Consider the following 13,707-nt stretch of genomic DNA (forward strand, 5'->3'; position numbering starts at 1 on the left):
TGAGAGATCTGGGATTGTTCAGCCTGGAGAAGAGAAGGCTGTGGGGAGACCTTAGAACAGACTCCAGTACTGAAAGGAGTTCCAGGAAAGCTGGGGAGGAGGCAGTGCAGGGACAGGATGAGGAGGGGAAAGGTTTGAAGCTGAAAGAGGGGACACTGAGATGAGATGAGACCTTAGGAAGACAAGTTTCCATGTGAGGGTGGAGAGGCTCTGGCCCAGTGGTGGGCCAGAGAAGTGGTGGCTGCCCCATCCCTGGAGGTGTTCAAGGCCAGACTGGATGGGGCTTTGAGCAATTTGATCCAGCGGGAGGTGTCCCTGCCCATGGCAGGGGGTGGAACTGGATGGGCTTTGAGGTGCCTTCTAACCTAAACCATTCTACATTTCTGTGATACGAACACCAGATGTTTCTATCCAACCTCTAAGTTCTCCAGTGAGTGAGAAGATGAATGGCAGTGCTGTCAAACTAATTAGCAGGGTAAAAGACTCAAAGTAAAAATAAAAGGCCAATTGCTGGAATACTGCCCAGAAGGATCAACATTTATCACTAAGTTTGATCACTTCTTTTTAGCTATTACTGATACTGCAACACTCAAATTGAATTTGTAGAAAGAGCCTGAGAAACAGGAGTTTGGAAAAGGTGGAAAAATGTGAAGGATTGTCACCAGACACACCTAGAATCAGAAGTTACTGCTACCTCAAAGCCCTGGCCTCTCCCACAGCAGTGCTGGAGGCTGTAAGACTCATTCGGATTCTTTCATTTGTTGTGCACAACAGCAAGGCAGCTAAACCTTGCCTGGAAGAGAGAAAAGGCTTGAGGTAGCACCTCACCAGCTCTCATTCCGGTGAAAAGGCACTGTGCCTCAAGACACTTCAGGACATAGTTTATTCTGACGGGGTTGGACTGACAGTTGGGCTGGATGAGCTTAGAAATCTTTTCCAACCTTAATGATTCCATGAGTCTGTGATTCTAAGACAACGAGAACAGATGGTCACTTGCACAGTACCATGGAGACTCCAGGGTTCAGTTCTCAGCACACAAACCCATTTCCCTTCGCACTGAAGGGAAAGTTGCACAGTCAGCTACCCCACCTCAGCAAAGGACCTGCCCTGGCTCCCTGTATCCCACATTTATTCTGTAACTAAGTGTCCAACCTCGATATTGAAAGGGACTGTGCTAGAAAAAGAAGAGCTTTACCAGTAGCTGGAGCAGCAGCACCCTGAGCTGCAGGCTGAGAAACTCCAACACTGACAGCAACTCTGACCACAGCTGCAGCTGCTCCGAGCTCAGCACTACCTCCAGTGCTCCCACAAAAGCCAGCTGAGAACACTCGAGCCTGCTCTGAGCAAGCCATCACTTGCCTTCCTTAAGAAATGGCTTTTCTTGGAGCTCTTCACAAACCTGGTGGCCATTATCTGATGCTCTGAAGATCCAAAGACAACTTCCAGAAACAATCTCTCCAGACTGTAGCACTTTAGATGGGATACAACAGCAACTTTGTCACACTGGGAATTCTGACCCCCAACCCAGGTACTGTCTTGGCAGCCAGGGAGATGGAGGTGGGCTGCAGAGCATGGAGCATGCGCTCTTGCAACCCCAGCAGGACCACGGTAACTAGGAGGTCTTTCCTAGGAGCGTTTCCATCACCCCAAGAGCAGCAATCTGACCAGCTCTCCACATTGCTGTTCCAGTTGCAGATCATCATCACAATTTTCTCCCAGTACCCAGGTGGAGTCTTCCCAGTTGGGACACGGTTCCACTGCTTCTCATTCTTAGCAGCAGTCTCAGGCAGTGAACACCTGGGAATGGGACCTGGCAGCTCCATTCTCCTGCTTCTCCAGCTGGATGGAGGCCTTATGCACACTGGGACACAAGCCCTGTGGCACATGGCCACCAGGATGAAGCAGACAGTAGCCTAACGCTTGTCACAGGCAGAGTTTCTGAGCCCACTTCCACACAAACCACCAACCCCGCTCAACAAAGCAACAACAAGAAGTACCAGGCTTCCCAGAGAACTCGCTCTTCTGGTCCATGCTGTCCCACAAAAACCAAAGAACTCGCTGGTTCTTTGGCTTTGCTACTTCAGTAACTAAAAGAAAATAAATTGTTTACTTGCAAGATCAAAAAATTAGGTTGAGATGAAAACGTTTCACAGTGGGACTCACATAACCAAAAATTAGACAGCTATATTTACGCTGGACATTTGAGCTTCCTCTGCAGTTGACAGGGGTGTGTGTGGCATCCCTCTGCCATGCTCAGAGGGATGGAATTTCTCCTTTCCCCTTGCCCTGGGTACAGACAAAGCCCAGAGAGAGCCTGTGTTGATGGCTTCGCTTGTAGCAGGCTTGCTATGACAGAAGAATCCCGTTTCAGAAGAGAACAGAAGAGGGCAAGACACTGACTGCAGCAAAGTGTGAAATTAAGATTGCTGCCTGAGGAGCTGGAAATATCGAGATACTACAACCAGCACACTCAACTTACTTTTATTATTGAGGTTTGGATGTTTATATCTGCAATGGTAAAACAGTTCTAGAAGTGCAACCAAGACAGTTACCTATGGGAAAGTCAGTTGGTGGTGAGAAGGAACAGGGAATGTGCCCATGGCTGGAAGGGCAGAGAGGTGACAGTTGGCTCATGGACATGTCAGACATCAGTAGTTAATTCATACATCCAGGAGCGTGAAGTTAACCTGTAAAATCATCTTCACTCCCACAGACTGTAACGCTGGTGAGGCCAGCTGAGGACAGAGCCATCGCAGGGGGCGGAACAACTTGTTATCTGGACCTGGCACTGTTCAGTGGATGTTAAATGAAATAAGAGTTTGATCCTAAGCCACAGAAAAGACATAGTGACAATACTGGCTTTACCAAACCTTCTGAGCCTCCTGAATCAAAGGACAGGCCAGTAAGCAGTACCCTACCTGGGTAAACACCCGCAGTTATCACAGTACATCCAGCTTCACAACCATGACTTGTAAGGATCCTACATCTCAGACCTTGTGCTGAAGACTATGCTGATCACAGCCCTGTCCAATTGTGATACCATAGGTGCTCCCAGCAGCACAACGCTCCTGACCCACATTATCAGGAAGAGTCTGTTCCGAGCACCACTTTAATCCAACAAACGCTTCACCATCTTCGCTACCTGTCAAGCTAATTGTTAGTGTGCACATGAATCACAGAATCATGGAATGGTTTGGTTCAGAAGGGACTTTAAAGCCCATCCAGTTCCAACTGCCCAGCCATAGGCAGGGACACCTCCCACTGGATCAGGCTGCTCAAAGCCCCATCCAATCTAGCCTTCAACATCTCTAGGGATGGAGCATCCATGACTTCTCTGGGCAATCTGGGCCACTGCATCCCCACAGGAAAACATTTCTTCCAAAATCTTGATCTCCCCTCTTTAGGTTTAAAACAGTCCCCCCAATCACATCCTATCCCTGCACTCCCTGATCAAGAGCCCCTCTCCAGCTTTCCTGGCATGAAAATATGCCATTTGGAAAAGCATCCCCGAGGAAAATCCATACAGGTATGGCTGTCAGGGGAGGTATTTTGTACTCAATGGCAATAAAGCAAGCAGGCCTCTCTCAGGGAACGTTCAGTCAGGTTTTGGAAATGCAAGACACAAATGAGTGTTTCTCCAGGTTACGCAGTATAAACCAGCCACAATCCCAGCAGAAACGAAAGCTTGGGGTTGTTTGAGCTACAGAAAAGAACAAAAACATGCAGAGACTTCCAGTTAAACCCACACAAGACTTTAGTTAAACCCACACAGAAAAGAAAAACCCACACAGTTCAGTTGTACCGAAACACCAAACATTCAAGACTTGCTGCAGCAGTTATGGTCTCCTTCCCATCTTCCCTGGGTCAGACAGGGAATTCCCATAGCATCAGGAATTTGACAAGCTCGTTTTCACAAAGCCTTTCTGAAGCGCCTTAACCCCTTGCAAGGGTTACACAAAAATTTCTCCACGAGCCATCAGAAGGCCTTGTAGCAAAACAGGCATTGGCTGCCACTGCCAGGAGACTCCATGCACCCTACTCTCATCCAATGTCCTTCCCAGGCATTTCTGAGCTTCAGGTGGGATGAGGTTTCCTGGCAGCCACCACCCTTCCTGATATTCTCCTCTCTTCCCTCTACCACGCTGCAAACAAGCAGAAACACGCTGCCTTTCCACAGCTCCAGAGAGGAGGACAGGAGCAAGCTGTTGCCACTGGCTCAGAGCAGGCAGCCCACACCCTGCTCCTGAGGGCTGCCAGGAGCAGGTAAGGCAAGCATGGCCTGCCCAGACAGAGCCCCACGCGTGGCACCACTCGGCTACCAGTGGCAACCTCTGCTCAGCATGAGCTGAACTTCCTCCGTGACATCAGATTATTTGATTCCTATCGCCTCATTGGGTATTTATCAATGGGCTCTGAACCAATTCTCTAATTAAATACCAATATTAACTTTAAGGGTAGAAAATATTCAGTATTTTCTCAGGATAAAGAGAGGGCAATAACTCATTTTTCTTTTGAATAAGGTAAATTGAGAACAGGAAATCTCTGAACTCCCTGCTGTGCTTATCACTCCCCAAGGCACTAAAACCAGTCCTTGGGTTCTGAAACAGACTGCATCCCTCCTTACCAGCTCCTGAGCAAATTTTCTACCAACGTCAACAGACAATTCCTTAGGTCTTGTAAAACTCAGCCGAGGAGTGGGGATTATCTGGACAGCCTGTTATAAGAAGCTATGGGCCTGCACTACAGATTCCAAACGCTTCATCCAAGAAAACATTACTGGCTTCACTCACTCTATACTTGCTGAACCGTCAGTTCATACAATCACGGAAAGGTTTGTGTCATGAGAAACTTCAAAGCCCATCCAGTTCCAACCCCCTGCCATGGGCAGGGACACCTCCTACGGGATCAAGCTGCTCAAAGCCTCATCCAACCTGGCCTTGAACACCTCCAGGGATGGGGCAGCCACCACCTCTCTGGGCAACCTGGGCCAGGGCCTCCTCACCCTCACAGCAAAACATTTTTTCCCCAAGATCACATCTCAATCTCTCCCCTCTTTCAACTTTAAACCATTCCCCCTTTCCCTGCGCTTCCTGATCAAGAGCCCCTCTCCCCAGCTTTCCTGGAGCCCCTTTCAGTACTGGAAGACTGCTATAAGCTCTCACTTAACTGAAGCCACCAGTAACCACATGCTCCTTCCCATTCCTGTCCACATCTTCCAATCACATTCAGCCCATGAAGCCAACTAGCACCTATCAGTTTCGGGTGAACATAAATAGCGCATTCGTCCAAGGACAGCAGTGCTGCATGTCCTGTGCTGCCACCGCACAGGTATGTGCTCCAGGAAGGAGTTCAGCAGCGTTACCATCTGCTTCTGACCCGAGGCAGTGACAGCAGCAGCGCAGGGCAAGGAGGGAACGCCAGGCACTGGCACTGCTGCCAAGGGCTTTGTTAGCCCGAAACAGCAATCCTAAAGTGACTTTTCACAAGTAAACTCTCAGGCCGAGGACCACCTATTCCAGTGGCTCCATGTCCCCAGATGATCTATGCAGTCAGGACAGATTTATACAGAAACACAAGGAGTCACACCAGGGAACTGATCCAGCCCAGCTGAAAAATAGCCATGTTTAAAAAAAGAAGTTTCCAGCAAGCTGAGTTCTTCAGCTCTTCATGCACTGCACAGCCATCCACGCACTTCTGATCAGCACCACAGGACAGGCACAACCAGAACTGCTGCTCAGCACAGAATCATTAAGGTTGGAAAAGACCTCCAAGCTCATCCAGCTCAACCCCAACGTGCCCATCAAACCATTTCCCCAAGTGCCTCAGCCGTATGGATTTTGAACTCCTCTGGGAACTGGGACTCCACCACTGCCTTGAGGAGCCTCTACCAGTGCTGAACCACCCTTTGTGTGAAGCAATCTTTCCCACTATCCAATCTAAACCTCCCTAGCACAACTTGAGGCCATTTCCTCTCATCCCATCACTTGTTACTTGGGAGCAGAGTCTGACTCCTGCCTCCTTTTGGGGAGCTGCAGAACGCAATGAGGGCTCCCCTCAGCCTCCTCTTCTCCAGACTGAACAGCCCAGGTCCCTCAGGCACTCCCAGAACCCCTGGGCTCCAGACTCTTCACCACATCCTGGATTAAAAACAACAGAAAACCCTACACCAAACACTCTCAATCCCACCATTTCACACCAGAGTCCAATCCACCCTGCAACCTTTCTGGGCAGCCTGGCAGGCAGAGGCGAGGAGAACCACTCTCTTCCCAGCCAAAGAACTATTGTTCCAACTCCAAGAACTGAGGGATTCCCAATCTGGAGACCACAGCCAAAGCATCATGGCCAACAGACACTGAAGGATCCACACCGAAGTTCCGCTTTCAAGTCCTAACCCATTTATATTTTCCCCTCCACATCTTCCCAAGACAGCAAGATTTACACCTCAATTACCTGTGTGTAAAAAGTGGGGTTTGCTGCCTGATGATTTCTGGACTCCATACAGTGGAAGTGACACATCAAGAAGTAGGATGGGGGCTCTGCTGGGGGGCAGGCTTGTTGTTTTCAGTTCGTTTGGGGCTTTTTACCTAACTCACCTGTCTGGAAACAGACAGGAACTGAACCCACAGCCTGGGCACTGTACAAACAGAACTCAAAGCTGGCTGCTGCTCCTGCAAGCCGACAAGCTACTGATACGAGACAAAAAAGGAATACAAAGGAAAAAAAAGCCACTACTTTCAGCTGCTGTAGAACGCCAGGAACTTGTTTTTCAACTTCATTGCAGCCACCACACAGAAAAAAGCATATTCACAATTCAAAACAGCTTCCCCTTAGTTTGGTCTCTCACAATCTACTGAGATTTCCCCACTTTCTATAAGGGACTCCTTTCTTCACAATATTAATATACCACAATCACGGGCCTACAAATCCTCACAGGATGCACAGAGACACTTGTTATATTATTGATACAGAATCATGGAATGGTTTGGAGTAGAAAGGACTTTAAAGTTCATCCAGGTCCAACTCCCTGCCATGGGCAGGGACAGCTTCCACTGTATCAGGCTGCTCCAAGCCCCATCCAACCTGCCCTTCAGCACCTCCAGGGATGGTGCAGCCACCACTTCTCTGGGTAACCTGGGCCAGGGCCTCACCGCCCTCTGTTGAAATAATTTCTTCACAAGATCTCACCTCAATAATCCCTCTTGCAGCTTAAAACCGTTCCCCCTCATCCTATTCCTACCCTTCCTGATCAAGAGCCCCGCCTCTTCCTGGAGCTCCTTTCAGTACTGGGAGGCTGCTCTAAGGTCTCCCTGCAGCCTTCTCTTTTCCAGGCTGAACAACCCCAACTCTCTCAGTTCGTCCTCATACAGGAGGTACTCCAACCTTTGGATCATCTCTGTGGCTACCTCTGGACTTCCTCCAACACATCCATGTCCTTCCGGTGCTGAGGACAGATTTTAAAGAATTTCACTGTGTAAATACACCAGTATGCAATGACTCCAAAGCATGTGCTGAGCAACTCAAAATCACTTCTAATAAAGGCCAAAGAACCAAAAAAAAAAAAAAAAATTGAGAGCAAGAATCAGAAAATAGTTCTCACATACCTTTGCTTTTAAAATGACACCACTTTACAGGCTCCTAGTAGACTTTTGGCATCAAGACCTTCCCGTGTTCAGAATAAAGCACAGGGTGATCACACCTCAACATTAGACTGCATTTTCTCGCTCCCTCTGGGTTTGCACAGTTGCAGTAAGCACGAGTGTGAACCAGGAATACAGAACACAACCACTTCTTCCATACAGATGGAGATCCAGTACAACTACCAGTAGCCTTTCCAGGGGATCTCACCATGATCACACGATCTGTTCTCTCCAGCACATTACCAAAGGTAGTCAGATTTCAAGGGAGAACATTTTTGGTGACTCATCTGAATTTGCATTTTACCTAGTCAAACAACAGCAACCAATATGCTTGAGGTTAGCTCTGACATTCACATTCTGAGGTAATCCGAACAGTAAATCCAGCCTGGGTGGGAAATGGATTGAAAGCAGCCCTGAGGAGAAGGACTTGGGGTGTTGGGGGATGAGAAGCACAACATGAGCCAGCCATGGGAACTCGCAGCCCAGAAAGTCAATTGAATCCTGGGCTGCATCCAAAGCAGTGGGACCAGCAGGGCCAGGGAGGGGATCCCCCTCTCTGCTCCACTCTGGTGAGATCCCACCTGGAGCCCTGTATCTAATTCTGGAGTCGTCAGCACAAGAAGGCCACGGATCTGTTGGAGCGAGTCCAGAGGAGGCTGTAAAGATGATCCAAGGGCTGGAGCACCTCCATTCAGAGGACAGGCAGAGAGCGCTGGGGTTGTTCAGCCTGGAGAAGGCTGTGGGAAGACCTTGGAGCAGCCTCCCAGTACTGAAAGGGGCTCCAGGAAAGCTGGGGAGGGGCTCTTGATCAGGGAGTGCAGGGATGGGACAAGCAGAATGGCTTGAAGCTAAAAAAGGGGAGATTGAGGTGAGATCTTAGGAAGGAATGTTTTCCCATGAGGGTGAGGAGGCCCTGGCCCAGATTGCCCAGAGAAGTGGTGGCTTCTAGTGAACACCCATCCCTAGAGGTGTTCAAGACCAGGTTGGATGGGGCTTTGAGCGACCTGATGCAGTGGAAGGTGTCCCTGCCTATAGCAGAGTGCTGCAACCAGATGGGCTTTGAGGTCTCTTCCAGTCCAGCCCATTCCATAACTCTTCAACTCTCTGACAGACGCCCTGGCCAGCACAGCTCTCTTCACCTGCTCACACCCCAGCAATGATGGCTGGTGCTTTGGCTGCTGACCTCAACAGCTCTGTAGAGTGTGCCTGCAGAGCTCCCATGGATAATTTTTCAGTAATTCACTTTGAACTGCCATCGACTCAGCACACTGAATGCCAATGAAAGAAATATTGCTAACAAAAATTAAGATCTCGCACATACATTGGCTGGAAAGTGATTTATATTGACTTTTTAACATAAATACAGAAGATCCGCTGGTAGCAAAAGTGGCAGCAGAGAAAGGGCTAAAATTAATAGCTTGGGAAGAGCAGGTAGCAGTGTGTTTGAGGAGCCTCCAGTGCTTCAGAGCCCCAGGGAACCACACCAGTGCCCAGAGGAAGAGCTGACACTGACCGACCTGACCTGGCTGCAGAGAATCTTCAGACCACAACTGAAAATTCACCACAATTTCACAAGAAAAGAGGTCATAAAAATGACTTTTGCACCAGAGAATTAAGGAAGAGCTATTAAAAACAAGAATAGTCTGTGACAGACTAAGTATTCTACAGTTTATTCCCTTTATACTGTGTTTGAGGACAAGGCCCCTGCTCTCTCCAGGGAGGTTACGATGACTTAGGGATTCTTGCAGAACAGCCACCCAGATTATTTATAGCACCTCTAGACAGGGTAATGAAATCATTTGCCTCATACCATCCAAAAGCTTAACTGCTGTTTTAGGAGGAAACATTAGATTGAAGTGATTCAAATGTCAAAGACAGCACACCAAGACTAGATTACAGCCCAAGTGCCATCATGGGTCACACTTAAAATGAGTAAAGATGAAAAATAAGTGAATACAAGTTCCTAACATGACGTAGAAACGTATTATTATTGTATCTTCACTTACACAGTCAGACAAGCCTTTGGTTTGATGGAATTAAACCACTCCTACCACTCATACTTTATAGACATGGGCTGGTGTCAATGTTCTTTGAGACTCTTCTTTTCCTATGAAGACCTGAAAGATGGAACCAGTCCCTGCTTGCAGCCGCCAGTACGTTTTCCATGCTTGGCAATCTCTGGTTCCTGGTGGAGCTCAATGCACACACAGGACCATGAATCAGGGCTAACAAGCTGCTGAGCGCTATCGTTTTTTAAATATAAGGAGAGTTCCAGCCAGTAATCCAGTCACCTTCACCTAATGTGCCCACAGGTCCTTTGGGAATTTACTTCCTTGTTGCTACAGGTCAAAGACTCCATCCGAGGGTTTTCCTGGAACTCTCCTCTTCCGGCTGCAAAACGAGTCCATGCTGTGCAGCTACAGTGGTGGGATTTCTCACAGCAGGTACCCCCAGGCACAGCACCTTCTCAGGCTCTGTGTTCGCTTCCTGTATTGCCACTGCTGCCCTCACCACTGGGAGAAAGCCTGAACACTTTCTGGAAATTCAAGATTACAGATTTTCAGATGGATTCCTCAACTGCTTTGTTGTAATGCAGACGAGAACAGAGCAGGCAGGTGTTTTAAGCCACTTCAGGATTTTCCCTTCATGGATGGGCTGCTTTTTAACGGTGCTAAGGAGCAAACTGTCTCTCAGCTGACCCTGCTGGTACCGAATGCTTTCCCAGCAGGTTGCCTCGTGAAAGGATTATGGACAGAAGAGCTAAGGAAACAATACGTCTAAGCCATTTGCTGAGGCCCTGGCCCAGGCCGCCCAGAGAAGTGGTAGCTGCCCCATCCCTAGAGGTGTCGAAGGCCAGATTGGATGGGGCTTGGAGGAACCTGATCCAGTGGGAGGTGTCCCTGCCCATGGCAGGGGGTGGAACTGGATGGGCTTTGAGGATCCTTTAACCCAAGCCATTCTGTGATTCTTAGGCAGTTAAGCACCCGGAATTCAGCCCCACACAGAAAACTTATTTGTACCCCCAAAGTCTGCTAAATCCCCCCATGAAGATACAAGTCCAACACACCAACCAGTGCCCAGTGGTGTCCATGGCTGCCATAACCAGACACCTTGCTCAGAACCTGGGACATAAATGCAGTATGTGCCCCACAAACAGTTTCTGTGATGACTCCAGCAACAAATACCTACTGTTACAAATAGGTTTGACCACCCAGAACCTCTGTCCATGCATACTTGCTGCTAAACTTGATGATAATTCTGCTTCAACATTCAAAACCTGCAGTGACAGACAGCAAGAACTAATTACCAAACTCATTAATTGCCTAAAAAGCCAGTGTTCTGGAGCAGGAGACACCATGCTTCTGCTGACTTCTTAACTAAGACGCTGACTATTTTTAACTGAGAAACGAAATAAACCTGCCCAGCAAACTCTGAAAGCATCAAATGCCATGTGATCCAGGCGAGAACTTGCCAAGCAGCACAGAATTACACTATGGCCACGGCAGCAAAACAAACACGGCCTTCCATAGGCAAGGAATGCAATGGCAGGGGATAAGATCAACTGAATGTCAGACACCTCAAAACAGCTAAGCCAAACCCCGAGTTCAGGCCCAAAGAGCTTTGAGGCAACAACCATGTCTTGACACTTCCTTGTCCCAAATATACTTCCATTCCTTCTAAATTACCCATGGTTAAAGAGCAGCTTTTGACATCTTGCAGCCCAAACTGTGATTTTTGGGGTTATGTTTCAACACTGGTGAGGAAGGACACAGGAGTGAAATGACACCTAGCACTGATTTACACCAATACCCTCTTCTCCTCCTCTCAGTGAAAAGCCATACAGCCAATCACTTCAGGTGCTTGTATCAAGCACCAAAAGCCAGAGCCAATTTATAGAATCATGGAATCATTAAGGTTGGAAAAGCCCTCTAAACTCCTCCAGTCCAACTGTCAGCCCAAACCCACCATGACAACTAAACCACGTCCCCAAGTGCTACAACCACGCAGTTTTTTAATACTTTCTTCTTCCATCTCTGCCTTGGGCAGCCTCTGCCAGTGCTTCACCACTCTTTCAGTAAAGGAATTGTTCCTAATAACCAATCTAATCCTGACACAACTTAGGTCATTTCCTCTCATCTCATCACTTGTTGCTTGGGAGAAAAGACCAGCACCAGTCTGGCTTCAACCTCCTTTCAAGGAGCTGTAGAGAGTGATGAGGCTTCCCATCAGCCTCCTCTTCTCAGCCCTCCCCCAAAAGATTTTCCTTCTCCAGGTGTAGGCATCCACACATCTTACACCAGTGGGTTCTGCGGAAAAGAGAGGAGGCAGGAATTCTCTTAAATTGCCAGCTTCAGCCACCAAGAGGATCAAAAGCTGCTGAATTGAACTCGTCACACAACATGACTGTGCTCAGAAGAGGAAAAACAGAACTCTGAGGGAGAAAGGATGTCTGTCCCACAGCACGGACTGAAGGAAATGACAATGGCAACCCCACTGTGACACTGGCAAGGAGATGTTGTGGAGACAGCAACTCCACCTCGACAGGGATGAGAGGAAGGCACAGGGATGGCAACCTCACCTCGACAGTAGCATGTGGGGTTAGAGATCCCAGGAGGGCAAGTGCCAGGTGAGGAGGAGACAGGTGGGATAGGCTAGTGCAGGGTCACCTACAATGATGAAAGCTTCGAGGCTTGGCTGTGGGGATTAACTGAACGGTTCCTCCCTGCAGCATAGGCGGTGCTGGGCGTGCCTGGGATCCCAGAGTGAGGAGGGGTGGGGTTGGGAGGTCCCTGGGGCTGCCACGGGGAGGAGAGCAGTGCCCAAAACTGGCGGGGACAGCCCTGGACTGAGGATGGGGGTGCTAGGGAGGGGGAGCACAGCCTGACGATGCGAGGACAGGCCAGGATGTCGCCGGGGCTGGGAAAGGGGGTCCTCGCGACCGCCACAGAGGGGGGAGCAGGGCCTGAAATCCCAGGCTAGGGGGGACAGTCCCTGGCTCTGTCTAGGAGGGCGGGATGGAGAGCAGGGGATCCCTGGGGCTGCCTGGGAGGCGGTGGGGAAAGCACGTCCCGAAGCTGCGAGGCCGGGCCGGGATGAGGATGGCCCGGAGCGGGGCTCACTGACCGATAGTGGAGATGAAGGTGGTGTTGAAGGCATCGTCGGAGAAGCGGAAGAGCACGCAGGTCTTGCCGACCCCCGAATCCCCGATGAGGAGCAGCTTGAAGAGCAGGTCGTAGGTTTTCTTCGCCATGGGGAGGCGCGGCCGCCGGGGCCCCACCCCCGCTCACCCACCCCCCCCGGGCTCCCCCGCCTCTCACCAGGCTCCCCTCGCCCACCCCTGCCCGGCAGCACCGGCCGCGCCGCTCCTGAGGGCGGAGAAGGAGGAGGAGGAGGGGGCCGCACAAAATGGCTTCCCTGCCGCGGGGCGGCTCCCGCACTGCCCGCGCCGCCACGGGCCCGCTGCTCGCTGCTCAGGGTGCGGCTCCCGCGCTCATAACCCCCTCGGTTCGGCCCGGTTCGGCGCGGCGCGGCGCGGCGCGGCCCGGCCCCGGCTCCTCCTGCCCCTCGCGGAGCCCGCTTCGCACCAGGCGCTGCCCCGGCTGCGCGCGCCACCGCCCCCCCCCGCACCGCGCAGGCGCACGCGGTGACGTCACCACGCACAGCACGCACTGCGTCCTGCCCAGGCCTCAGGGAAGGCGCGTCCCGACGCAGAGAGCCCTCTCCCACCCTCCGTGCGTGGTGACGTCACCGCAAGGCTAGTCCCACTCCCCGCCGCGCTGGCCGAGCTCTTATTGGCTGCTATTGGCTGGCCCGCTGCCAACCACGCGCCTGCCCCGCCCACCGCCCTCGAGGGGTTCCTATTGGCTGCGCCCGCTGCCGCTCCCTCCCCCCCATTTCCCAAGAGCGCCCCCCCAAGGCCCCCTTATGTTCACCCCCTAGACCCCCCACACCTATGCGGCACCTTCCCCAGTCCCTCCTCCACCCCCCAATCGCCTGACCCCCCATTTCCCCGTGTCCCTCCCGATCCCTACCATAGTACCCCGCAGTCCACCCCCCATGGGTGCTGACT

General features: G+C 50.8%; 1 protein-coding gene across 1 annotated transcript in view; it reads right to left on the reverse strand.

Annotated features, from left to right (window-relative positions):
- RAB10 (RAB10, member RAS oncogene family) overlaps window positions 1-12,925 on the reverse strand; it is a 49,929-nt gene extending 37,004 nt beyond the window's left edge. Inside the window, exon 1 of the mRNA XM_009563749.2 lies at window positions 12,762-12,925. Coding sequence (XP_009562044.1) covers window positions 12,762-12,888 — 127 coding nt within the window. The 5' untranslated portion in view covers window positions 12,889-12,925. The remainder of the gene's footprint in view (window positions 1-12,761) is intronic.
- Between the last annotated feature and the right edge of the window lie 782 nt (window positions 12,926-13,707).

This window comes from Cuculus canorus, chromosome 3 (genome assembly GCF_017976375.1).
Source record: "Cuculus canorus isolate bCucCan1 chromosome 3, bCucCan1.pri, whole genome shotgun sequence".
Classification (NCBI taxonomy): Eukaryota; Metazoa; Chordata; class Aves; order Cuculiformes; family Cuculidae; genus Cuculus; species Cuculus canorus.